The sequence below is a fragment of the Sander vitreus genome, chromosome 12 (genome assembly GCF_031162955.1).
Source record: "Sander vitreus isolate 19-12246 chromosome 12, sanVit1, whole genome shotgun sequence".
NCBI classification, from domain to species: domain Eukaryota; kingdom Metazoa; phylum Chordata; class Actinopteri; order Perciformes; family Percidae; genus Sander; species Sander vitreus.
Genome location: NC_135866.1, coordinates 10,104,372 through 10,120,071, shown reverse-complemented (window position 1 = coordinate 10,120,071; position 15,700 = coordinate 10,104,372). Strand labels below are relative to the sequence as shown.

General features: G+C 42.6%; 1 protein-coding gene across 23 annotated transcripts in view; it reads left to right on the top strand.

Annotated features, from left to right (window-relative positions):
* The window catches only part of mbnl1 (muscleblind-like splicing regulator 1), a 48,183-nt gene that overhangs the window by 11,523 nt on the left and 20,960 nt on the right, over positions 1 to 15,700 (top strand). For 13 of the 23 annotated variants that reach the window (XM_078263685.1, XM_078263683.1, XM_078263682.1 and 10 more), the window contains exon 2: positions 3,584 to 4,570. In XM_078263685.1, the coding sequence (XP_078119811.1) occupies positions 4,397 to 4,570 (174 nt within the window). In that variant the 5' untranslated portion in view covers positions 3,584 to 4,396. Of the gene's footprint in view, positions 1 to 3,065; positions 3,169 to 3,583; positions 4,571 to 5,404; positions 5,471 to 15,700 lie in introns of those variants that run through there. The other 10 variants (XM_078263701.1, XM_078263696.1, XM_078263693.1 and 7 more) reach the window with 2 other exon arrangements.

The following is a 15,700-nucleotide window of genomic DNA, read 5'->3' as shown; positions in this document are numbered from 1 at the left end:
GAATATGTTTACAGCATTTACAATCTAACTGGGACGTTTTGGGACCAATTGGTGGGGATTGCTGTGGACAAAGTACACAAGGTGATACACTGATAAAAGCAAATGATGTTTCCAGCTAATTTAAATAGCTCACGTTACTGTATCATGTTAACAGTTAACTTCATTTAATATTGTATGTGGCGTTTTCTTTTGCGGGGTGCAAATGTTCCACCAGAACAAGTTCCTTCCTGAGACTATTTCGCAGAGCCACCGTCGCTGCGTCCAGAGCTTAGGGCCGCCCAAGACGATTGTGATTGGTTTAAAGAAATGCAAACAACCCCGAGCGTTTTTTTTTTATGTATGTGTTCTAGCCAGAACTTACTCCAAAGCGCTGTATAGATAGGTCTGGCAATGCAAGACTATGCTAAACTAGACAACTATTGTGCCACTTGGCACAGGAAGCGCAGGAAGTCTTACCATAACTGTGAACCACTCCCTCTTGTCTCTAGCAGTTAGTCACATTGACAACTTCAAGACCAGCCCAGATTAACAAAACGCATGTTGTTTTGATTGCTCTAACTTTTCAATCAGTTGAGACATGCCTTAGTAACAATACAGCTCTCTGTGTTCAAGAAAACCTCATAATGTCTGAGCACCATCCATCACAGTGCACCGTGCAAATAAACGCCAACTTTGCAGTTATGCAAAGTTGGCGCTTTCAGTGGCGGTGAAGAGTGTATTTCGACGGCATAAACCAAGACAAAATAGAAGACGGTCAGACTTGCTTTTTTGAGTCAGAAACGGTTTGGGCCGTTGAGGCATATGCTGGTGTCACATGACTGTGAGCTGATGGTGATGTGCTGATATTGAAGACACACACTTCCTCTTCTTGCAGTCATGTAATGTTTCTGCCACGTGTCCTTAAGGGTGATAGGAAGCATACAGTCTCTCTCTCTCTCTCTCTCTTTCTTTCTTTCTTTCTTTCTTTCTCTCTCTCTCTCTCTCTCTCTCTCTCTCTCTCTCTCTCTCCCTCTCTCTCCCTCTCCCTCTTTCTCTCTCTCTCTCTGGCCTCCTTTTAACATGGTGCACAAACACACCACGCAATCTTTCCTTCCTCCAGTGTGGTTGACCTTGCACCAGCTTGCAAGAGGGAGTGCTGCTGGAGGATGTTGGATGAGAACAGAGTCCAGACAGTCACATTGAGGGCACAAAGGCAGAGGCATGGACGGAGTTGGAGAGGATGGGGAAAAAAACAGCAAGACCAAAGTAGAGTAGGATCCACTGGTAAAAACAGTATACATTCTGTGGTTAGAGAAGAGAAGTAGATCATATTAAACAGTCATTTGAAATGGATGCTTTGGAGACAGAGAACAGTTAAAGAGGAATTAGATAGAGGGAGTGGCATACTGACAAGAAAGACCATAGAGATGAAGAAATCAATAGGGGAAGGACACCCATGTCCAGACATGATGGATCATAATGAGCGCTCATTATCACTCTGGCACTGTCTTACACCATACTACATCATCTCTCTCTCATAGATACAGTATGTGCTCATCAGCCATAGAAACAGATTAGGCAGCCAGACAGAATGCAGTGGGGCACGTTTTCATGCATCAAGTCATCACATTCTCTCATTTGATTGAAGACAGCCCCTGGCACCTTCAATTTAAAACATGTTATAATAGATATCTCTATTCCACCTCATTACTTTGTGTCCAGCTGTGGCTAGAGTTGAGTCTGATGAGTTCTGAGATGATCCACGCTCACCTGAACTTCAACTTATTACAATGTATATTTGGATAGTAAAAGTGTGTTGCCATCAGCCCTATCAGACTGAGCTGTAGCAATAAATACTTGTAATATCAACATTATATGATATTAAAAACGCAGGTGCTAGTGCATACAGGCTTTCACAGAGAGATTAGACTTGGCTGACTTGACATTTTCACAGCGATGAAGCTAAAATGATGAAGTCTCGTTCCAAAACAAGACATTCAATCTTGCCGCACTTCAAAATGTTTTTTTTTTTTTGGCATGAAAATACTATAAAAAAGGACATGTAAAGATTTCCGCCTATCATCAAATAAAATGTTATTATCTGTCATTTGAAAATATTTAGCAGTAAGGTGATACATCTGTTCTGTTGTTTTGAAAATGTTATTGAAAAGTTAATTGGTTTTAGCCGCTAAAGTGCATGATATGGACAATGTGTGTGAGCCTGTGTATTGCAGGGGTAGGGCAGTTGTAGTGTTTGTGTTATGATTATGCTTGCTCTCCAAAGGTCATTTGTAGCTGTAAAGCTACTTTTGCTAGCATAGGGGTTATCCAAGGTGAAACGAAGCAGTTTCCCCTCCCTTCACTCTGTAACATATATCCATGTTGCTGGGTCATCATGACCTGGGCGGTACTGCTGCAGAGCTCTGATATAGCGTGTTGCAGCGTTGCAGTGCTGTAAAGTTAGAAGCGGTTGGTAGCATTGCTGAAGGTGCGCATGCTGTTCTGGGAAAAGCCACTTCTCTACACAGGGTGTGGTGAGTTACCCCGCCTGTGTGATAAGAGCACACTAGGCCCACGGGAGCCCAATCATTCAAATTCCCATAGCAAACCCCGTACAATGCATTCACCAAAAATAGAAACCACTGCAAATATGATAAAATAAATACATAAAAAAAAAAAAAGCGTTTGATAAATGGGAAGTTTGGTTTATGAGTGAAATACACATGATATTATCACAGCAGGCAAGTTCATATCTGTGTGAGAGCCTCGCAGTCTTGCTGTGATCATAATGGTACTGTTTTTAATTTAGAAATGCTTGATTTCATGGAGAATAATATTATCTAGGGTCTTTAATCAAAGGTTGTTTGTTAGAAAAATACATCATTTGTTTCGCGAGAAATCAATAGAACTAGTGAGCATAGTGATTAGCTTAGCCTGTCTCTCTATTTCTCTTCCTCTAGCAGCAGGCAGGTCAGCCTCCTTTTTGCTCCTCCCCCAGCTCTCACCTGGCGCTCAGCCCAGAATGTTGCTGCAACCCTGCAAACTCATTGGTCCCCACTCTTACACCGCTTCGCAAGAAGGGAAATGACTAACCTCCTGCCCTGCCTCGACTTCCCCTCTGCTTTCACTCTCTTCCCTTTCTTTCACCTCTAAACACATTTGCAATGGCCGGCTTTGCTGTACTCAACTGTAAGTGATACAGGATTTGATCAGATTTTCCTGCGTTGACCAGAAGAGTTGGAAGGTTGTAAATGGCTTGTGTGTGTGTGTGTGTGTGTGTGTGTGTGTGTGTGTGTGTGTGTGTGTGTGTGTGTGTGTGTGTGTGTGTGTGTGTGTGTGTGTGTGTGTGTGTGTGTGTTTATGGTGTGGTGTGATGAGCGTGATTGCGCACCATGTGTGTTTAGACTGCAAAGCGGGTGAAAGTTGTATTTGTTTCAGCTGACACCACTGCATTTCTGGCATTTTTACATATTCTTCATGCCCACAGCTGCATAGCTTAGCAGCAGATTAAAAGAAAAATGCTGCAGGTCAGATCCTTCTATGAGAGATAAATGAAAGAGAAATAAACCTTAAATCTTTCTTTCCCTCCTTTCTCTCTCCCCAGAGGAAGTGCCTTCTCTGATGTCTGCTGCAGCTTCGACCTGCTTCTACAGCTGAAGCTCCACCCTCCGCCCCGCCTCGCTCGCTTGCTGCCACAGTAACACGAGTACAAGGACAGCGGCCACACCCACCTCGCAGCCTACGCTCCGACCTGCTCATCCATCACCATCCACTCCTCGCAGCCGGGCTCCAGCCTTAGCTCTCCTCACCGGACGGCCCTCCACCAGCCGAACAGCCTTACCACAGCAGCCCAACACACCACCAGGCCCACGCAGCATCTCACCCACCTTGCCTTTGACGTTCGCCTTCAGCCCTCTAAGCCTCCACTCGGTCCTCAGTGTCCTTAACCTTCCTGTAGCAGGCTACACCCAGACTTTCACCTCTGTTGCCTGCTTCACTGCACCTAACCAGAGGGCTCTCTGTTTGGCCCGCTCATCTGTTTGCCTCCTTGGCTTGTGAATGTTGTAAGTGAGACCGTTCAGCAAGAAACACTGAGAGAGAAAAGTCAGGCAGAGAGCGGCAACTTCATTGCTAGTCGTCTCCTGGATATAAACACTTATTCTGTGGTTGGTTGAGCCAAAAGATTATCCAATCACATTCGCACTGCAACATTTCGCATTGGAAAAGGAGCCCTCTCAATCGATAGGAACTTTATTTTGAATGTTTCATTTTAACGTCACATACACGTATCACAGACTTTAACAACAAATACACACACAAAAAAAATACTTAAAAGTTGTGAATTAAAACACTAGAGGTACTTTATTCACACTTGAACAGATTTCAGCTCGGAATAACTTTTTGCCAGTGTTTTGCCATGGCGATGAACATGGCACACATGCGTGACACAAAGTGGCTGACACTTGAGGTATGTAGGGAGTTCCAGAGGGGCACATGCTCACGCTCGGACCAGGAGTGCAAGTTCGCTCATCCGGCCAAGAGCTGTCAGGTGGACAACGGACGGGTCATCGCTTGCTTCGACTCACTCAAGGTAAGAAACGAGAAGTGGTGAAAAGGAAGTCTGAAGGTCAGATCTCAGACAGACACATTGGCCACAGATAAGAGATTGAGCGTGCTCAGTCTGGGTAAATATGTGGAGTTATAAACTGGAAATAGCAGCCTACATCTAGAGTGCACCATCTGGCTACGGCATGTGCTCTCCTTGGTCCCACCTATTTCTGGTCAGGTGACTGGAACATGTGATCAAGGGTACAGAGAGGAGGGAAGGGGGAGGGGCAGCTTTTTACATTCAGGAAGCAGAAGTCAGGCATTTGTAACACTGCACTGTGGATTTTCTAGGACAGGCTGAAGAGTTTTTGCTGGTTGTTCGGCAGTCACTTATGATTCGGTTGCATTTCCGACTGAATACACTGCACATAAACACTGCTGCATGAATTTACTAAACCAGCACAGTCCGTCTAAAAGTGAAAAACATGGCTGTGTGCCAGTGTTTGAACAGGAAAACACAGATGAATAGGCTGTCACATGTACAAACTCATATGGATGCCCTAAGCACAACATGTTTCAACAGCTAGAGTGGAACAAGGTGATAGCGTCATCATGTAGATCTCGCTCAGTCAAACCACTTCCTGTGCAGAGGCCTAGTGGCATTAAGAGGGGGGTTGTGTGTGTGTGTGTGTGTGTGTGTGTGTGTGTGTGTTAAAGAGCGAAGTTAGGGGCAGATTTGGGGCACTGTATGCAGTCATTTTCCATTTTTAGGCAGCAGCAGGAAAGGAGAAAAGCAAACACCTCTCTCTCTCTCTCTCTCTCTCTCTCTCTCTCTCTCTCTCTCTCTCTCTTTCACAATCTGTCTTTTTATCGGAGCACAAGATCTCTAGAGATGGGCGGACCTCAACCCAAAGTTTCCAGCATTGACACACACACCACACAGGTTTGGCTATGTGTGTTTTTCACTTTTGTTTGTATTTTGCCTCTGCAGACATTGGTGACTCGTGGTCATTGGCAGTGTGTGAACAGGGCAGGGTTAGGATGAGGACAGTGTGTGTGAGTCGACTCAGAGAACAGTGTTTATTGCCAGATGTGGACAGAAGAGCATTGTCAAGCCCAGGCTGAACTCTCCCCAAGTTTCCTCACAATGTGCTAATGCCTGTGCATGTGTGCATGCGTGTGTGTGTGTGTGTGTGTGTGTGTGTGTGTGATTGTCAAAATTGCAAGCCACATTAAGTCATAGTTGTTTATTACATCTTGAGTCTTATTTTCATAGTTTTGGCCATCATTCATGTCTGTGGAGATTTCCGCCACCATCATTCTCCCTATCTCGTGAGATATTTCAAGAAACACAAGCAATTTCGCCAAACATATTAGTAAGAGAAAACAAAGACTGTAACATGATTACCCGAACCGTCTGTTCGGGTCAGTTGTAACCATCCATCACAGTTTATAGACCCACTTCCTGGTTCAACTTTGATGTATTATACTTACCACAATTTTCTGACGCAACGATTGATTATGGCCAACATTTCTGATTCGCCCAGAAGTACATAATCTGGCTGAACTGGTGGCTTGTTTACAACCTGTGATCTGACCTGAGAGCTTGAATGGTCATTTATTTCCCAGTCGAACTACATTAAAGTGATATCGCTGTGTTGCCAGATGTCAAAAGTGAATTTAAAAGTTATAATAACCAATGGAAATGGGGGCCAAAATTACAAAGTCCCAAGAAGTAAGACACAAATGTTCTTCTGACTATCTGCATGTCAGTGACCCCTCAGTTCAATACAGTGACCACATGTAGACATTCACTGACAACACAGTGGAGCTTTTATCTACAGGCGAAAGGCTCTCGATACATGAACGTATGCTTAAATTGTCATTCACGCTGAGATAAAGGCCAGCCACTGGAAAGGAGTAGCTGGCAGATATACAGTATAGAGGCTATTTGTGGGCACCAAGGGGCCTATTTTAGTAGTTTGGACTAATTTTCCACTAGGACTTGTGTATTAATGGGGATGGGTGATTCTTTTTTTAACTGTGTGCCCCATTTTTTCCACTGGTAATGAAAAACAGAGCAGGTTTCTATAACCCACAGTGGAAACAGCAGGAGAAAGCGAAAGAGAGAGAGAGAGAGCGAGAGCTAAATAAGATGGAGGAAATCAGAAGCAAAGGCTATTAGTTGCACATATAAGTATAAACCGGAAGATAAGACCTAAAATACAAACATATAGGCACGGACACATTCATCACATTGTTAAGGTTTTCCTCTTACATAGACCCACAAACCCACAACCTGAAAAAGTACATGTCCTACTCTACTTTCACACAGGTTCAGTGGTTGAAATAGGACAAATTCTTAATTTAGTTTTGTTACATGAAGCCACATCGCTCCCCATTACTAGTCTTGCGCCCCCTACACACACACACACACACACACACACACACACACACACACACACACACACACACACACACACACACACATGCACACCTATACACACACACACACACACTGCACCCTCACACACTTTCTGCCCATGAGAGAGGATCGGCCTTCTTCTTGAGAAGTCTATAATTAGAATGGGTCTCACATGATCACCAGTGCATAGCTGAGCAGGTCACACCCAAACCCAGTCATTTCCCCAACAGTCTCTCTCTCTCTCTCTCTCTCTCTCTCTCTCTCTCTGGCCTCCTTTTTACATGGTGCACAAGCACACATGCGTGCACATACAGAGATCACCCACAAAAAAAAAAGTCCTGCACTAAACCCCACTTGTAGGGTCAACGCTGAGGGAATTAGAGCAGGGAATGTATTTGTACCAGAATTAGCAAAAAAGACTTAATATTTTTTTCATGGGAAGATGTTCATGGCAGTAATCAGATGTGGATGATATACCCCCAAGCAAGATAACCAATCAGAACTAAGTTTTCATCTAGGCCACAGAATTGAAACTAAGGTGTGCATGCATGCGTGCGTCTGTGCACTTACAATATACTGTGTATGTATGCATGTGTGGGTGTTCACTGGCCTTAGACTTAGACCTCAGAGCGCAGCCCTTTCCGTTGCCTGTGTATCTGGTTGGTGCAACCCAGACGGCTCAGCTATGTCGAAGCGGGGTAAATATTTGGAGAAGGATTGTGGCTGCCAGAACTCCCTGATTTGAAGTCAGCTTTGTAACTTTGTTACTGTGAATGATTAACTTTTAAGCAGACGCTGATTCTAAATTTGTATAAAAGATTCCTATTTACAGCTAAATACAGTGGTGTGAAAAAAGTGTTTGCCCCCTTCCTCATTTCCTGTTCCTTTGCATGTTTGTCACACTTAAGTGTTTCGAACATCAAACCAATTTAAACAAAAGTCAAGGACAACACAAGTAAACACAAAATGCAATTTGTAAATGAAGGTGTTAATTATTAAAGGTGAAAAAAAAATCCAAACCATCATGGCCCTGTGTGAAAAAGTGATTGCCCCCCTAAACCTAATAACTGGTTGGGCCACCCTTAGCAGCAACAACTGCAACCAAGCGTTTGCGATAACGTGCAATGAGGCTTTTACAGCGTCCTGGAGGAATTTTGGCCCACTCATCTTTGCAGAATTGTCCTAATTCAGTTACATTAGAGGGTTTTCGAGCATGAACGGCCTTTTTAAGGTCATACCACAACATCTCAATAGGATTCAGGTCAGGACTTTGGCTAGGCCACTCCAAAGTCTTCATTTAGTTTTTCTTCAGCCATTCGGTGGTGGACTTGCTGGTGTGTTTAGGATCATTGTCCTGCTGCAGAACCCAAGTTCGTTTCAGCTTGAGTACACGAACAGATGGTCGGACATTCTCCTTCAGGATCTCTTGGTAGACAGCAGAATTCATAGTTCCTTTTATCACGGCAAGTCTTCCAGGTCCTGAAGCAGCAAAACAGCCCCAGACCATCACACTACCACCACCATATTTTACAGTTGGTATAATGTTCTTTTTATGAAATGCAGTGTTCCTTCTCATGCCAGATATACTTGGACACACACCTTCCAAAGAGTTCCACTTTTGTCTCATCGGTCCACAGAATGTTGTCCCAAAAGTCTTGGGGATCATCAAGATGTGTTCTGGAGAAATTGAGACAAGCTTTGATGTTCTTTTGCTCAGCAGTGGTTTTCTCCTTGGAACTCTGCCATGCAGGCCATTTTTGCCCAGTCTTTTCCTGATGGTGGAGGCATGAGCGCTGACCTTAACTGAGGCAAGTGAGGCCTGCAGTTCTTTGGACGTTGTTGTGGGGGTCTTTTGTGACCTCTTGGATGAGTCGTCGCTGCGCTCTTGGGGGGTAATTTTGGGCGACCGGCCACTCCTGGGAAGGTTCACCACTGTTCCATGTCTTCGCCATTTGTGGATAATGGCTCTCACTGTGGTTCGCTGGATTCCCAAAGCTTTGGAAATGGCTTTATAACCCTTTCCAGACTGATAGATCTCAATTACTTTCTTTCTCAATTGTTCCTGAATTTCTTTGGGTCTCGGCATGATGTGTAGCTTTTAAGGATCTTCTGGTGGACCTTACTGTGTCAAGCAGCTCCTATTTAAGTGATGCCTTGATTGTGAACAGGTGTGGCAATAATCAGGCCTGGGTGTGGCTAGAGAAATTGAACTCAGGTGTGGACAACCACAGTTATAGTATGTTTTAACAAGGGGGGCAATCACTTTTTCACACAGGGCCATGATGGTTTGGATTTTTTTTCTCCTTTAATAATAAACACCTTCATTTACAAATTGCATTTTGTGTTTACTTGTGTTGTCCTTGACTTTTGTTTAAATTGGTTTGATGTTCGAAACACTTAAGTGTGACAAACATGCAAAGGAACAGGAAATGAGGAAGGGGGGCAAACACTTTTTCACACCACTGTATGTCTACTATTTCGATCTGCTCTAATAAAAAACGCACACAGAATAACCGATGAGACAGGCGGAAAAGTGTGGTGCAGCATTATGCTCCTTTGAGCTGCACTGTATCTGACAAAACTACAAGAAGAATGTTGAAGTAACCTACTTTTAACCTCCAGTGGTTGTAATTACTTGAGTTCTCTACTTGCCTCACTAAAGCATTCCTAATCAGATTGTATAATGTCAGAGTATAATAGGGAGCTCAGGTTGCAGAGCAAGATAATGCAAGCGAGACTGCCAGTTTAATTCAAGTGCTGTACCATCCCACTTTAATTTGATGCAAGCCTATTCTAGTCCACCGTTGCTTGTTTTCATTCTCCTCCCATCTTGGTAGCTCCTTCTACTTCATTTCCCGCTCAGTCTGTTTTTTGCCTCATTTACTTCAGGCCACGCCCATCCCTGGACAGGGTGGTTCACATTACACCCTGGTAGACGCACACACACACACACACACACACACACACACACACACACACACACACACACACAGAAACCTATGTAGCGTGAGCTTATGGGCTGATGTGACATCAACAAGCAACCTTTTGTGAACCCAAGAGCAGCAGCAGGTCCTTGTTTACCCCCGACACTGCTGTCCATGCCATAAAAAAAAGGAGTGGTAACTGTCCACCATGGGGAACAGTTTGAACGCACGCACACACACACACACACACACACACACACACACACACACACACACACACACACACACACACACACACACACACACACAGACACACAGCATAGACCTTGTACTTTGTCTACCTGCCAGCCTGACACACCCACTGTCATCATGTCTGTGTCCTGAGAAAAAGAGGCCAAGTGTGCGTGTGTGTGTCTGTTGCATCTGTATTAGTAGTGCTGTTGCAGCGGGTTTCTATGTGTTACCACACTGTTCTGAGCCAAGATTACATTCCTACAGAGCAGAGGGCGGGTAAATACCTCTTATTTATCTCTCTCTGTCTCTCTCTCCTGCTGTCTGTCTTTCCTCTCATTTTGCAGATCATTTTTTGACAGCATATTTATGTTTAGTGGTCAAAAGGAACAGTCAGGTTAAACACACACACACACACACACACACACACACACACACATGCACTGAGGTGGTTAGCCAGACAGACATGTGGGGTAAATATTAGCCACGTTGCTAGTCTACAGTGTTTTTTATGATTTCAAACAAATTGTCCAGCCAATCTCTGGGCAGTAAAATCAACACTGTGTGTGTGTGTGTGTGTGTGTGTGTGTGTGTGTGTGTGTGTGTGTGTGCGCGCGTGTGTTTGTGTGTGTGTGAGCAATAAGCAGATGGTTATAAGTTATAAGTTCAGAAGGCTAATGTGTATTTGACACTGCTGACACACACTGCATTAAAAGACACTGCACATAGCCATGTGTAGGCAACAGTTGTAATTCATGTGGCCAGTAATGAAAGAATAAAAACCAGAGCAAAAACAACATATTGTAGTTTAAGTGTCTCATTTAGCTCAGTATAGTTTTATTTTAATCCTATATATATATATATATATATATATATATATATATATATATATATATATATACATACTAGGTCTACAGTATTTGACATAAAACAGATCAAACGTTCTCCTTGGATGTTGTCTAAAAAGATCTGTGCCGCATTCGGATACAATCCAAATGTGCTGTTTATCTGCACAACAGCCACAGCCAGGCATGTGGAATCCAAAGCCACTCATAGCCGTGTGATCCTCACATTGCTTGCTTCACTGGGTTTTCGCCAAAAGTTACAAGCCCAAAGAAAAGGAAATAGGACACCTGTGCGCAGTGTCAATAGCTGACCAAGAGAAATGTGTTTAGATATTAAGGTTTAGTCACACCTGTGATCGGCAAGGTTTGTTTTCAGTAGCACTGTGCTAATCTCAAGTCAGGGTGCTGCCCTGAAGCCATTGTTGTGACAGATACTGGTTCCTGGATCCGTATGGGTTTCTCTCCTCTGCAGTCAGCACATGGGATCTCCCTCCTAATTAGATTTTTAATGGGATATCTGTGGGTGTATCCACAATGAAAATGTCTCTCGAATTATCAAGGCCATAACATCCATAACATTCAGCTTTTACTAGAAGAGAGCTATTCATATTGCAGTGTCGTCTGTTTGGCTGTGCTCGGTCTTCTCTGATTATAACAAGCAGGTTTCACTAGATAAGAGCTGAGTCACATTACAGGGGCTTTTATTTTGGTAAGTATGATCTTTTACGTCTCTTTCTGCTAGTGTTGAGGGGTTTATTCTTACGTCTTTCTCACTGTCAGGCTAGAGAGGTTTGTGTTAAAACCATTCTAATCCAGGCCTATACACACACACACACACACACACACACACACACACACACACACACACACACACACACACACACTGAGACATTCTCTGGTCTGCTCATTCTATGGTGTGTCCATCCTTGTCAGATCAGTTTGGCTGTGCGTCTTTTCTGTGAGCTTATGTGACGGAAGATCAGCGACAACAGCCTGTCTTTTCTTCTCAGTGTCAGTCGTCCCTATCCCTCCATCACACTGGGCCCCTTTATAACACCACTGATACAATGATTACTTCTCTAGCCTCTCTCTCTCTGTCTCTCTAACACACAGACATACCATACAACCTCACATAGCTTGAGGGTTTGTTTGCTTCACCAATTAATCAATATTGACGACGTGTTATTATTCCAGTTATGCTGTTATTAGTGGATTTATGTTCATGCGTTTTTATTGGTTAAAATGTATAGATTTCCAAGCAACTATTAAATGAATCAGAGCAAACATTTACATTTATTTTAACTCAGACACTATAAAAGGTAAGGCTGTTTTATATGCACACATACTGTGGAAAGGAATCAGCCCTCATCATGCTTTATTTTTATGAAAGCTTCATACAAACCAGTTTTGCATAGGCCTAGGTTTCAACTATTCAATGCTTGTGACATGAACTTCGAGATAGACGTTATCGTTGGCTCCATCTTTCAGACATTAGCATGAAAACATTTCTATCTTCATCACTTTTAACCCCAAGAACCGTATTTTAATACATCAGGCTAAACTGAGGAAAAATGTGTCTAAAATGATGCACTGCAATGCATGTGTCGCATCTAATAATATGTAAATGCATCCATTTACATCTAGAATACATGTATTTTCATTTGCAGACATGGCGCTGCCATGAGTCTTGGATTTAAATATTTGACTCGGTGAAAACATCATATAGCTTCAATAAAAACTGGAACAAGCCACCACAGAATATATGTAATATTGTCAGACAATGTGGAATAAGACTTAAAGACTTATAAAAGGGCAGTTTAATACTTCAGCAAACGCTCGTTGAGCAGCTACCTAACACAACAGAAGAGTAAATGGTGTGTCGCAGCTATACAAACTCACATTGTTTTAACAGAGAACAAAAATGCCGAAAACAGTCGTGTTCGTGGTTTGTGGCTAACCGCACTGACAAACACTTCACTTTTCCCCGGATTGCATAGATGCATACTTTTCCTGTGAATCCCTCGTGATTAGTGAGGCGATCTCAAATCAGCACAAGAATGGCGGACTCCGCCACTACTAAATTAAGAGATCGTTACTGAATGTGAATACATTTAAATGCTATGCGGAAATAATGGCGAGCATAAATACTTTCAAAAATGGAGTTTGATTTCAAGGTAATCTAAGGGACTTTAAAGCTACTTAAGGGGAAATAAAAAGGAAAACTGGATGATAAGGGATGAAATTGTTTTAATCTTAATATACCTTTAGCCTTTTAACTGATCTGGCTTTTCCTAATTATCCCATCCATCTCTGTCAATAACATCCGGTTTCTCTTTTTCTTGTTGGCTTTTTCAGTCTGTCAGCTCTGCCATTATCCTCCCATTAGACAGATGAGAGAGGAGGAGAGGAGCTTGAGGGCACAGCAACTCACTTAGACTCAACTCTCTCAACACCTTTTCACGCTGCTCCTCCCCCTCGCCAGCTGTTAGGTATATCAGTCAACTTTAACCTGCCCCTTATCTCTATGTTGATGCCAAAACGTGAAAGAGAATCTACACGGTGAGACGCCCGCTGGTGGTGCAAGGCACAAGAATGTGAGACAACAAGGATAGCTGTCCATCTGTTTTTCACTCGCTCAATTGCTCTCTCTCTCTCTCTCTCTCTCTCTCTGTGTCAATCTTGTTTTTGTTTTTTAAGTGCATTCCTTCTAAAAATCACGGTGTCTGGGCCCGTCAAACCCATGGGATTGGTCTTAATTACTTTCTCCTTTTCTCCGATTCCAACGCTAACTTTTGGAAAAAAGGAAAATCCAGCACTCTTCTCTTGCTGCAGCATCACCATTTATTAAAGAAAACTAACGTTGCGGTCCCTCTGGACCTTCATCAAGAGTATTTTCAACAGTACACACAACCGTGGTCTTAAATACGTTCTGATCCTCCCATTCTGGGCCCCCAGGTGTGAGACAATTGACAATAATTTATCGATGGGAGTGTCTTTCAATAAACACACCTGTCATTTGTGCAAAATTTCACATTCATACAAGTAATACATATCTTAATTGAATTGCAATACTACACATTTCAGTTTCTCATCCATTCAGGAATACATAGTGAGTCCACAATTTTAACTTGTTGCCACTTCTGCCTTTTGAAAATATTTATATTCACAGCGTTCCCTACATGAGTGCAAATACATACATATATATATATATATATATATATATATATATATATATATATATATACATATACATATACATTCTGTATCCATTGCAATAATACATACTCAGATTCATATCCATTATTATTTTCCAACCCTAATTCTAAAATTGCAAAATGTACCCATTTTATAAAAACATTAGGTTACACTTTACTTAAGAGTGACATGACACTGTCATGAACGTGTCGTAAACATTATAAACAAGTCATAACTTGAAGGTTAAACGTTACGGTTAGGGTTCATGTGTCATGACAGTGTCATGACACCTTCAAGCAAAGTGTTACCAAACATTAGTATGTGACATTGAGCGAAAACTCTTGAGAGGTGAAGCAAGTCAGCAGTAAACGCACTTCATCATCACCCACTTTCTCACAAATTATGTCATTGTCGTGATCCATCATGTGTCCTTGTTTTTTGACCTGAAACAGTGGCACCACCTGAGGTCCAATTAGTGTTAGCCCTGATTAGTTTTGTGTCACACACACACAGACTGCAGGAGTCATACTGCACAGTGCACTGCATCCTCTACATTGTCCATTACTCATACTGGCACCAGGTACATAATATATTGCTTTATATATCATGAGTAGTCGTAGCATTTACTTGCATTTGCACACTGCTAGTTAACATGTCTGGACTGGACTTTGGGCTGATTTGTTGAATAGATGTCATTGGCTGCTGTAGCTACTCTCATTTCACTTATATGGGATTTAGACCATTCATTGAAAACTGCAAGTAGAGTTCATTTATGTTGTTTAGAAACTTGCAGTAACCCTAATAGAATAGAAAAGAATAAACTAGAATAATTCCTTGTGATGCTTATTATAGGGCAACAACACGTGTACAGAATTTGTGAAACAAGTCAAGTAGCCCCAGAAACTAATTGAATTCCCACTCCACTGTCAGTTTTTTTTCCCTCACCTTTCAAGAGAGAAACAATTTGAAGAGTAAATGTGATACAAAAAATCCCTTCTTCAAATGCAATTAGAGAGAGAGAGAGAGAGAGAGAGAGAGAGAGAGAGAGAGGGGAGTGTGAAAGCGTCCCGCTTTTACTAGTGCGAAATTCGAAGGAGATAATCGCACGCAGGAAACAGGATTAGGCCAGTTGACAGTGGGATTAGAGCTGTGGATAGGATTACAGTCTATGAGATCAGATTAGCACAATACATGCCAGATTGAATCTGTTAGTGCTGCAAACTAAATTAATCATCTGCCCGGTGGTTATTACTTGTCCATTGATAGAAGGGACTTGTTCTGCGTGTTTCCACAACCCAGGTGTCACAAACCTGAGAAGGAAATGAACCCTGTGCAGATAATGGTGGTAGTGGTGTGGGTGAGAAAGGGAGAACAGACAACGGGGATCAAAGAACGGCATGTAAAAGAGAAAAAGGAGCAGTGGCATGCCTCTAAACTTTCTTTCAGCTTTTGAAGTGTTTTTTTGATGCATCGTAAAGCTGCCACTCTGACGAGGTAGAAGCAGGGATGTAGTCTGCATAAAAAAGATGGGGAAGGCATACAGTAGGCTTTTC